Below are 12459 nucleotides of genomic sequence, written 5' to 3'. Positions count from 1 at the left end.
GAAAAGAATTAAGGGGAGTTGTATCACAACTCCTGAAAAATAGAGTAGTAGACAAGTGTAGAATTTGTCCATTGCAACCAATCAGCTTCTAGCTAGAGTACATTCTATAAAATGATAGGTAGAGGCTGATTGGTTGCAATTGACACTTGTCCAATTCCCCACTCTTTAGAGCTCCATTTAACAATGAGAAAGAACTCCTTTAGCACTCGCTAAAGGGGTCATGTCCTCTGGGGTTGGGTACAGGATCGTCCTGACTGTCGGTATGCTGACTACATCCCGTCATCTGTTCTGTATTTAACTTACAGCTGTTTGTCCCTGTATATGGCATACATCGCTATAGATGGCACTAGCTGTACAGTCCCCATGGGCACCCAGCAAAAGCTTTTCTAGCTGCGTTGATTTCACCGGAATGCATGAAGGAAAGTGCAAAAGACCGATCTCGCGGTAAGAGTGGTCCTTTGCGAATGAGGTACTTCTGGGGCTATGACACAGAAGTCCCTCTGGTGTTATTCTGTGCATGTGCAGAATGACACACTCCCGCGGGGGGTGCTGGCAGGGATCCGATTGTATCCCTCTCACAGCACTCTGCGGAGAGAAGCCCATAGGCTTCTATAGAGTAATGCCATCAGAAGATGGCGTTACCCACCGCATCCAAGCCCCAGAATGCATCGCATTCCGAGTCCTGGTGCATATGAGAAATACGGACAAACCCGTATTTTCGGTGCTGCATCCCGCTCACGGGTTTATGAGTGTATGGAAAGGAAAACAGTTATTTAAGTAGAATAAAGAGATGGGTGGGAATAGTGAAATGATGGAAGCGGAAAAGAGGGGTGTAAAGTGAAAAAGGAAAGGCATTGGGTGACAGGGACATATGTGCTGAGGATGGAGAGTGTGATAATTAGAAGAATATAATATGTATCGGTTTTGTTTATTACAGAAAGGGAACACAGCTCTGCACATTGCATCATTGGCGGGGCAGGTAGAAGTGGTCAAGACTCTAATCAAGCAAGGAGCCAATATCAATGCCCAGTCTCAGGTATTGTAACTTATCTGACCTTGTGACATGTACAGATAAAGAGTACTATTATAATGCTGAAATCTACTGTAAATGTATTCTGGTAGGTACCTAATATTATCCTGAGTGAGAAATATTTTCACTAAAATATGTATGAAATGACCTCTGTTGTCCAACAATACTGTAGATTGCAGTGTTGAGTAGTTTCCTCTCACTTCTTTACCTGCTACGTATACCTTATCCCAGGAATGCAGCTACAGCAATGCAGGTCATCTGTCATAACTATGATGTACCATACTGGGGCTCAGAGAAAATGGGAGTGGAAAGCTTTAGATATTTTGCACGTGGGATTGAGATTCAGTACACTTTGTGCTTGTTATGTAGAATCACAGCTTATGTTGGCACCTGGGAGCAGTCAGCAGCATTGTGTGCAGATAAAAACAGCTCTGTGTTGATTGTGTTTCTATGGGCAAAAATGATGCTCTCCGCAAAAGACTCCATCTTGCCCAACAGCGCGCTGCTGTATAAATTCAGTTACTTTATACATAGAACTAATTGTGTTACGCCACCACAGGTTTTGCAGGAATTCTGTGTTGCCCATTCATAAATATGAGTTTAGTATTTTCTCAGAAAGTTGGTATCACACTTAGCAGGAGGTAAGATGTTTTGCCTGTCTATGGAGTTTAATGCACCAATTATGGGAATTCAAGTAATATGTTCATTGTTTGGCAAGATAAGGGTATGTGTGACCATTCCAGTGGTCACAAGAGACCCTATATTATTTTTACATTCAGGGGGCACCTAATGTTGTATTAGCTGAACTAGATCTGCCATGTTGCTGGTTATCTTAGCTTTGTGGCCTTAGCAGTGAAGATTGCATGTCCCAGATGTTAGAGACTTGTCTAAACTAAATATAATACACTAAATGAGGATTTTGTATGTCACTACTTTTCCTGTGAATGTCTGGTAGATCAGTACGGAACCTCTCACTCTGTGTAACTAAGAGACAGAACTTGCTTTGCCCCCTATAGCAGAAATGTTGTATTCATTATGTCTCAGAGAGGCTGTAGCAGATGGCATGCTTGCTTATTCTTTGGGAAGGTGTATAAGTTACACGCCAAGTTCAATTTACAGACTCAGTCGCACACATTAATATAAGAGTCACATACCAAATGATTCAGGTCAGTCTCCTGGTGCGTCCTAGTCCCATAGTATAGTTGCATGGGATCTGGCGTATCACTCAAACCAGGTATGTCGCGCTGCGTTGCATATTGACGATGGATATAGGAGGATACATCTGTAGGTACATACCTATACAATCTTCTGACAAATCGTACGATTCCCTTTGGGAGATATTTTAAGAGTGCATACACCTACGATCGTGTTTTATCGGGAGAAAACAGCATTGGCAGCATTGCACCTGGTTTAACTCATTATCATCAGTGTGTACTTACACCTGCCCTATAGTAGGTGCAAATTGTACGCTCCCTCACTGGCGTACTATACACACTTACATGCTGGTCTACATCGGCCATATTTATATAAACATAAAGTTACTATTCTTTGCTTACATGAGAACGCTCCTTCTAGTCCCCTTTTCCACTCTCCGGTCGTAAGTATAGATACAATCAGAAAGTTTGATGTAAGATTTTTGTATTTGTGTGAGCTCATTTTCTGAGAATGTGGTGAGGAAACAAGTCAAGCAGTTGTTACAACAAGAAGCCTGTGATTTGGAGCCCTAGGTGGGTCACTGACATTTAGTAGTACGGATTTCCAGAATTGATTTTTGGGATTCCTCTGCTAAGCTGCATTATCAGGAGCTACCAGCAACTAGGAGGAGCCATACGCTACTACTATCAGCTGTTTTGACAAACAGACAGACCCAAGGGACAATTAAACCAATTTTCGGCTAATATACACTGGGAGCCAAGTATTATAATATCCTGCAAAATTGATATGAAGAGCAAGAAGTAAAATTATATAGAACACAGAGGGCGCTAATTAGTGTATTTTATTTATTGATCTAATATAGATTTAGATCTCAGTAAGGCAGTCTAATCCAGGCTGCCCCCACAATGTGGGTCTGGAAACTCCGCAATAACTGACAGGACAAATAAAGTAAAGAAATGGGAACGCTCAGACACGGCTGCTTACTTAAAACATGTTTTTACTCGATAAAAATCAACATTGAAATACATATAACACATGAACAGCAGATGAAAAGCTGTGGTAGCATGGATACAATCAATTTATCTCAATCAAACGATATTGCAAATAGCCACCAATATATAGCACAACATGAGCAATCTAAATTAAGTCATCTGAAGATGGATTAAGTAGTAAATCACAAAATAGTGGTTAGAAGCTTGGCATGTCAGTATTTTTAAGTTCATGCATGCATAGATGTGGCCGTGTGTTTCAGTTCAAACGGCCGTGTGTTTCAGTTCAAATAAAGCCTCAGAGGTGGGAGTGAGAGAGAGTTATCTGTGTAGAGAAGTTACTGACTGATTGCACAGGGCATGAGGGAGATGAAGTTGGGGATACAGGTTAGAAAACATAGGGTAAAAACTCTGTAGGTGTGGATAAGGTGTTTAAAATTAATTCTGTAGGGGCAAGGGAACCAGTAGAAGGATTGGCAATGGAGAGGCAGAGCGGCATGAAAGAAAGATAAGTCTGGCAGCAGTGTTAAAGAGAGATTTAAGAAGAGAGAGGTGGATGAAAGGGATGCCAGAGAGAAGGTGTTTGTAATTGTCAAGGCAAGAGATAAGGTAGTGGTCAAGTGTTTTGATGGTGTTAAGGAGAGGAATGGTCTAATCCTGGTGAAGTTCAAGAGATGAAACTGAAAAGAGTGGCTGAGGAACTGAATGTGAGGAGTGAATGAGAGAAAGCTCTCGGAGGAGATACATAGGCAGCGGACTTGAGTAACTGATGAAATGGTAATATTGTCAACAGTGAGATAGAGATGGAGAGGGGTGAAAACTCACGAAGGTTGGATTTCCATGATGGAACTCATTGAATTCCAAGTAGAGAAGCAAATCTCGGGATTATAATCATTAAAACCCAGGTATTATGAGATTCAAAACACACTGGATTGGGCTGGGGGCAGTGGGATAATACTAACCTTCTCAGTTCCGGACACATTATCCGGTTGTCACGTCTGAGACTGGAGGACGTGGTGGGCCTAAGTTGGGGAAGGAAGCGGAGACGAGGGGCCTGGATATAAGTTCTCCTCATCCACAGGTCTTGAGTGTTGGCGAGACCTGGGCAAAGGTGCGGAGTCTAACCCACAGGATGGTGTTCGCCAGTGACCCCCCCAATTGGGATTTGGGCTTAGCTGCACCCCGTGAGCAGGTCGCGGTCCTTTGACCAGGTACCCAAGCCCTGCAGGGATAGAGACACTACACCCGTGGCCCAGAGAGGTTATGCCTGCTTAGGCACAAAGCAATTCCTTAAAACACTGTACAGTAATACACCTTGACACGAGGATCAATAATTAGGATTACAAGTGGGGAGCGACTCACGGTTACTTGAGAATTCACCAGAGATAGAAGGCACACAGGTAGAGGTGGTATACGCTGTAGCACGGATGTTCACTGGAGACGTAAAGGCACACAGGTGGAGATGATAACGCTGCTGCACGGGTATTCACCAGGAACGTAAAGGCACACAGGTAAAGATGGTAACGCTGCTGCACGGGTATTCACCAGAGACGTTTAAGGCACACAGGTAAAGATGGTAACACTGCTGCACGGGTATTCACCAGAGACGTTTAAGGCACACAGGTAAAGATGGTAACACTGCTGCTGTAAGGAAAATAGGAACCTGGACCGGGAACTCACTAAAGCACGCTAGGAGACAACCGTTGTTCAGGCAATTTCCTGGAACCTGTGGAACAGTTTTATACCCAGGGGAACCCTTAGACAGGTGCACAGCATCAGCTGATCACGGACCAGGCTGAGCCCTGACAGTACCCCCTCCTTTAAGGGTGGGCACTGAACACCCATCAGGCTTATCTGGAAATCTCCTATGAAAACTCTGGATTAGTTGCGGAGCATGTACATCAGAGGCTCTGATCCAGGCCCTTTCCTCGGGGCCGTAGCCCTTCCAATCGATGAGATATTGAAGGGTGTTGAATCTGTGCCGGGAATCCAGGATCTTCTCCACCTCAAATTCAGTGCCTTGTAATGTCTTGACTTGAGGCAATTTAGGAGAACAATTCTGAAAACGATTGAGCACCAGGGGTCATAAGAGAGAAACGTGAAAAGTATTTAAAATCTTCATTTGAGGAAGAAGTTCCAATTTATAAGTTACTGGACTGATTATCTTAAGGATACGATATGGCCCAACAAAACGTGGAGCGAGTTTCATGGACGGGACTCTTAAGCAAATATTCTTGGAAGATAACCAAACCCTGTCCCCAACTCTCAACAGTGGAACAGCCAAACGTCTTCTGTCCGCAAATTTCTTGGAATTCCTTGAAGATTGCTTTAGGGATAGGTGAATTTTATTCCATAAAACTGAAAAGGATTGGATCTCTTGATTCACAGCCGGGACATCTATAGATGGAAGCTTCTGGAAATCTGGAACTCGTGGGTGTCTACCAAAACCCGTAAAAAAAGGAGTGGATTTAGAGGAAGAATGGAATTTAAAATTATGAGAAAACTCTGCCCATGGTAGGAGGTCCACCCAATCATCCTGGGAAGATGACACAAAGAGCCTAATGAAGGTCTCCAGCTCTTGATTGACCCTTTCCGTTTGACCATTCGACTGTGGGTGGAGGAAAAGTTCAGTTTGATTCCACAGGTATTACACAGGGCTCTCCAGAATTTGGCAGTAAATTGAACACCTCGATCAGAGACTATTTCCTTGGGGAGACCGTGTAATCTGAAGATGTCTCCAATAAAAATTTTTGCTAATTGAGGAGCAGAAGGAAGGCCAACGAGTGGGATAAAGTGTGTCATTTTAGAAAAGCGATCCACGACCACCCATACCGTGTTATGCCCCTTGCACCGAGGTAATTCAGAAATATAATCCATTGAGATGTGGGTCCATGGAGCAGCTGGGATAGACAAGGGACGAAGAGGACCTACCATCTGTCTACGCGGAGTTTTATGTTGGGCGCATTTGATATAGGAGCGGACAAACTCCATGACATCCTTCTTCATGGTCGGCCACCAGTAAGATCGAAGTAAGAACTGGTAGGTTTTGGTGATTCCAGTGTGACCTGCGAACAAGGATGCATGAGCCCAAACCAGCAATTTTTTACGTAACTTAGGAGGTACAAAAATTTTCCCAGGCGGCAGAGACACTACTTGAGTAGGAGCAAATACAATTGGGTCCAAAATGGAACGAACTTGAGAACACTCCTCCTCCTCCAAGTTAGTCATAAAGGAGCGAGATAATGCATCGGCTTTCTTGTTCAACACACTAGGACGAAACTGGAGTTTTAAATTAAACTTAGAAAAAAAAAGTGACCATCGTGCCTGCCTGGCATTCAACCGGTGTGCAGTTTGCAGATAGATCAGATTCTTATGGTCTGTAATAATCGTGACAGGAAATTTAGCCCCTTCAAGAAGATACCGCCATTCCTCCAAGGCTAAACGCATAGCTAGAAGTTCTTGGTCGCCTATAATATAATTCCTTTCTGCAGGGGAAAATTTACGGGAGAAAAATCCACAGGGATGCATCTTCCCATCTTCAGCAGACTGAGATAATACCGCCCCTACTCCAACAGAGGATGCGTCCACTTCCACAATGAATGGTTTGTCTATTTGAGGCTGACAGAGAATTGGAGCTCTAGAAAAGGTATCTTTTAGGTTTTGAAAGGCTTGTACTGCTGGAACAGACCATTTAGAAGGATTGGCTCCTTTCCTTGTGAGGGAGGTAATGGGTGCTACCAGCGTAGAAAAGTGTGGAATAAACCTCCTATAATAGTTTGCGAATCCTAAGAAGCGCTGAGTACCTTTTAAAGAAGTAGGCAGGGGCCACTCAGAGATTGCTTTTAGTTTATCAGGATCCATCTGGAGACTCCCCCCGGAGATAATATGGCCTAAAAAAGGTACTGAAGTTTGGTTAAACATACATTTGGAAAGTTTCCCAAAGAGGTGATGAGTGCGAAGGCGGGACAATACCTCCCGTACATGAAGACAATGGCTCTGTAAATCTCTGGAAAAGATCAAGATGTGATCGAGATAAATCACAACAAATTTATGAAGAATATCCCGGAAGACCTCGTTGACATAACCTTGAAAAATAGCTGGTGCATTGCAAAGACCGAAGGGCATTACGAGATACTCGAAGTGTACGTCTCTGGTATTGAACGCGGTCTTCCACTCGTCCCCAGTTTTAATTCGAATCAAATTATACGCACCACGTAGATCCAGCTTATTGAAAACCTGAGCCCCTTGAACCTTGTCAAAAAGTTCTGAAATTAAAGGTAAAGGGTACCGATTTTTTATGGTGATTTGATTTAAGCCTCGATAGTCTATGCAAGGGCGGAGTCCACCATCCTTTTTCCCTACAAAAAAGAAACCTGCCCCTGCAGGAGAAGAAGAAGGCCGAATGAATCCTTTAGCAAGATTTTCCTTAATGTATTCTTCCATGGCCGCGGTCTCTGGCACGGACAAAGGGTAAACACGGCCACGTGGAGGGCTTTTCCCGGGAAGCAAATCAATAGCACAATCCCATGGTCGATGCGGGGGAAGTTTATCTGCGGCTTGTTCACAAAATACATCAGCAAAGTCTTGATAAGCCTTGGGCAACCCCGGCTGGGGGGAATGTGTAGGAGACTCAGGACGGAGGAACTTCTTAGCTGGGTTGGAAACCGTCGCCTGGTTACATACTAGAACGACCTTGGTCAAACAATTTTGGAAACAATGTGAACCCCAGGATAGGATTTGCATAGTATCCCAGTCGAAGACAGGATTGTGTTTTCTCAACCAGGGCAGCCCCAATACCAGCTCATAGGAAGATTCGGGTAAAACAAAAAATTCCAACATTTCTTGATGTAGGCATCCAACTTGAACAGTCACAGGATGAGAGAGCGAAGAAATGGGTAGCCCTACCAGAGTTTTACCATCTAGGCCAGACAGTAACAATTTATTAGGTAGGGGAACGACTGGAACACCCAAGGTGTGAATCAATTTTTCCGCAATAAAATTACCAGCGGCTCCAGAATCAATTAAAGCGTGGACCTTTCTTGTCCTGGACTTATGGGAAAGCGACACTACTAGAAGACTCTCTGATAATTGGGATGGCTTGAGAATAACCCCCAACTGAATGCTCCCTACTTCAGTCAGGGTTTCGCATTTCCCGCAAGTAAAGGACAATTTCTCAGAATGTGGTTAGGTGCAGCGCAATAAATACACAATTTATTTTGGAAGCGTCTATTGCGCTCTGCCGGGGTGAGTTTGGTTCTGTTAACCTGCATCGGTTCCTCTTCACTAGCTAAGGTGGGTATAGGCGGATTGACAGTAGAAGAACGGGCTGGTAGGCGTTCACCTCTTCCCCTACTAGCCCATCTTTCCCGGTGGCGAAGATCAATTTTGATGCAAAGAGAGATAATGTCAGCGAAAGATTCTGGCAAATCTCTGGAGGCAAGTTCATCCTTCATTCTCTCAGAGAGTCCATGAAGGAAGGACGCTTTGAGAGCTTCCTCATTCCATTTTAATTCTGATGCCAGGGTCTGAAACTGGACTACATACTGCCCCACGGATCGTGTGCCCTGACTCACTCGGAGAAGGTCAGAAGATGCAGATGCAGAATGGCCTGGCTCATCAAAAATTCTCTTAAATGCGGAAACAAATTCCTCGTAGGTAGATACGATGGGGTCGGCCCGTTCCCTTAAAGGGGAGACCCAGTCTAACGCTGCTCCTGTTAATAGTGAAATCACATATGCCACTTTTGCCCGAGACCTGGGAAAGTTCTGGGGAAGACATTCAAATTGGATTTCACATTGGTTGATGAATCCGCGGCACTGCCTGGGATCGCCGTCAAACCTTTCTGGAGTGGCTAACTGTAGTCGGGGTTTGGGGGTAGGAACCACCAGTGAAGGAACTGATGGAGAAGGTACAGGGACTGCAGCCGGGGGAGCCGGGAGAATAGAAGCCAACGTGGTTTGAATAGAAACCAGTTGCCTCGAGAGCTCCTGTAAATACTGAGCCACTTGTTGTTGTTGCGCCTCTTGATTGTCCATCCGAGAGGTCAACTCTTGTAGTGACCCAGTACCTTGGGATCCTGCAGCCTCCATTGGGCCTGAACAAACTGTCACGTCTGAGACTGGAGGAGAGGACGTGGTGGGCCTAAGTTGGGGAAGGAAGCGGAGACGAGGGGCCTGGATATAAGTTCTCCTCATCCACAGGTCTTGAGTGTTGGCGAGACCTGGGCAAAGGTGCGGAGTCTAACCCACAGGATGGTGTTCGCCAGTGACCCCCCCAATTGGGATTTGGGCTTAGCTGCACCCCGTGAGCAGGTCGCGGTCCTTTGACCAGGTACCCAAGCCCTGCAGGGATAGAGACACTACACCCGTGGCCCAGAGAGGTTATGCCTGCTTAGGCACAAAGCAATTCCTTAAAACACTGTACAGTAATACACCTTGACACGAGGATCAATAATTAGGATTACAAGTGGGGAGCGACTCACGGTTACTTGAGAATTCACCAGAGATAGAAGGCACACAGGTAGAGGTGGTATACGCTGTAGCACGGGTATTCACCAGGAACGTAAAGGCACACAGGTAAAGATGGTAACGCTGCTGCACGGGTATTCACCAGAGACGTTTAAGGCACACAGGTAAAGTTGGTAACACTGCTGCTGTAAGGAAAATAGGAACCTGGACCGGGAACTCACTAAAGCACGCTAGGAGACAACCGTTGTTCAGGCAATTTCCTGGAACCTGTGGAACAGTTTTATACCCAGGGGAACCCTTAGACAGGTGCACAGCATCAGCTGATCATGGACCTATCAGGGAGAAGGATACAGTCACATGGGCCGACTGTCATGGCGGCGCCCATGTCCGGACTTGCGATGCCGGACACCAGCCCACCAGGAAGCCACTGCATGCGGGGAGAATACACAGCTTCTCCCCCGCCGTCGTGCAAGCTGCCCGACCACCCAGGATGACAGGGGAAGCCGGCGGCGCGGTAAGCGGGAGCCGATCCCCGGCTGAGCCCTGACACCGGTCCTCTCAGGTTCTCTCCCGGCTGCCCATAGAATAGATGGAGTCCCATGATGAAGTCACTGATAGTCTGGGAGTGCACTGCGTGGTGACATCATCATTGTGCAGCATGCTCCCAGCCAATCAGTAACTGAGAGCAGTCGCATCATAGGACTCTTCTACTGAGCCTGGGAGAGGACCAAACATCGCACCTGTCGAAGAGAAGCCCCTTCTAACCACCACTTTGTGACTCAAGTAAGCGAAAGGAGAGGAGGAAGATGGATGCCAGGGGATGGAATAGGGAGGAGGAAAGCAAGGGGCAGATATCTTTGTACAAAAATGTGTGGGATTGGCTTCCCTATATCCAAGAGTAGATGAAATAGAGTGTTAAAAATACTAGAAAGTAAAGATGTATAGAGGTCAGGAGTGGACAGGTAGATTTGGGAATCATAGAGGGGAAAGAAGGATATGAACAGCGCTAAGTAACTTAATAATATATCATAAATAAGTATTGTTATAGGCAAATCCACAAATAACACATAGAAAAAGTCTACAATTTCAAAACAGAGAAATAATCAAATAAATTCTATAGAGTATCAGTAAATGTTATAGTCAATCATATATATCTCTATATGGCTTGATTGAAAATATCAATTTATTAGTATATAAAATATATTAAAAAAGTATATTTCATAAATATTGCATTTCACAGTATAAGCAATAAAAAATGAAAAACAATTAGACAGTACGTGATGATAAAACATAAAAATAAATATTAAATAATCAATCAATAGAAAATAATAAATATAAATATATTAAGGTAATATAATATATAAAAATATTCTAAAACAAGTCCAAAGGAAAATGTCCATATGAATTGATGAATTGGAATAGTGTTAAAAAGAATAAATTGTGAGAAATAAATCTCAGATAGCAGTCTCGCTTGAGGTGATAGTATATGCACAAAGTAGTGACAGTCACCGGTCTACACGTGTGGATCCGGAGTATTATCCAGCTAATAATTAGGGATGTGCGCCGGACCATTTTTGCCGGATTTGGATTTGGTTCTAATTCGTCGTCCGGCTTTGGATTTGGATTTGGATTTGCCAAACTGCGGTGACTGGCTTTGGATTTGGATTTGGATTTGGATTTTTTTACAAAAATTGACAAAAAAAGCTAAAATCACATAAATTGGTCTTTTTTTTCTTCCTAGAGTATTATTAACCTCAATAACATTAATTTCCAGTCAATTTAGACCATATCACAGCTTATAATATTGTTTTCAACATTATTGGCCAAAGGTTTCAGTGAGCTGACTGGTTACTAAGCGACAAAGCAGCGGCACAACGACACAGACACCACAGTATAAAGCACATCTATGACACATTGCCACACAGCAGTGGCAGAAATGAAAAGTAGTGCACCCACCCAGTGGGGTACGGCCAGCAGAGTCACAGTACTTGTTTACAAAGTGGGCTACGGCCCTAGGAGTCACAGTGCACAATCTTATTAGCATTACACCGCACATAGGGCCTGATTCACATTACACCATAAAGTAGTGTCTCTTATTTATGTTACGACACACAGTAGTGCCCCTTTTACACAATGCCCACAGTAGTGACCCTTTTACACAATGCCCACAGTAGCGGTGTCCCTTACACAATGTCCCCCAGCAGTGGTGCCCCCTATGCAGTCCCCTTAGTAGTACGGTCCACTATGCAGTGCCCCCAGTTGAATGCTCCCCAGTAGTATGCCCCTCATTAGCAGGCCCCCCCAGTAGTATGTCCCCCATTAGCAGGCCCCCCCAGTAGTATGCCCCCCATTAGCATGCCACCCAGTAGTATGCCCCCCCAGTAGTATGGCTCCCCCAGTAGTAGGCTGCCCCAGTAGCAGGCCCCCCCAGTAGTAGGCTGCTCCAGTAGTAGCCCCCCCTGTAGTATGGGCCCCCCCCCCTGTAGTATGGCCCCCCCTGTAGTAGGCCCCCCCAGTAGTATGGCCCCCCCCAGTAGCAGGCCCCTCAGTAGTATGGCCCCCCCAGTAGCAGACCCCCCCAGTAGTATAGCCCCCCCAGTAGCAGGCCCCTCTGTAGTATGGCCCCCCCCAGTAGTATAGCCCTGCCCAGTAGCAGACCCCCCCCAGTAGTGCAGACCCCCCCAGTAGTATAGCCCCCCCCCAGTAGCAGGCCCCTCTGTAGTATGGCCCCCCAATAGTGCAGATCCCCCCCAGTAGTATGGCCCCCCCAGTAGCAGACCCCCCCCCAGTAGTATAGCCCCCCCCCAGTAGCAGGCCC

General features: G+C 45.3%; 1 protein-coding gene across 14 annotated transcripts in view; it reads left to right on the top strand.

The window, feature by feature from the left end:
- The window catches only part of ANK2 (ankyrin 2), a 696877-nt gene that overhangs the window by 462312 nt on the left and 222106 nt on the right, over window positions 1-12459 (top strand). For all 14 annotated transcript variants that reach the window (XM_088448313.1, XM_088448312.1, XM_088448319.1 and 11 more), the window contains exon 4: window positions 938-1036. In XM_088448313.1, coding sequence (XP_088304439.1) covers window positions 938-1036 — 99 coding nt within the window. The remainder of the gene's footprint in view (window positions 1-937; window positions 1037-12459) is intronic.

This window comes from Taudactylus pleione, unplaced genomic scaffold (genome assembly GCF_031769625.1).
Source record: "Taudactylus pleione unplaced genomic scaffold, aTauple2 ptg000454l, whole genome shotgun sequence".
Classification (NCBI taxonomy): domain Eukaryota; kingdom Metazoa; phylum Chordata; class Amphibia; order Anura; family Myobatrachidae; genus Taudactylus; species Taudactylus pleione.
This window is presented reverse-complemented; position numbering and strand designations above follow the sequence as displayed.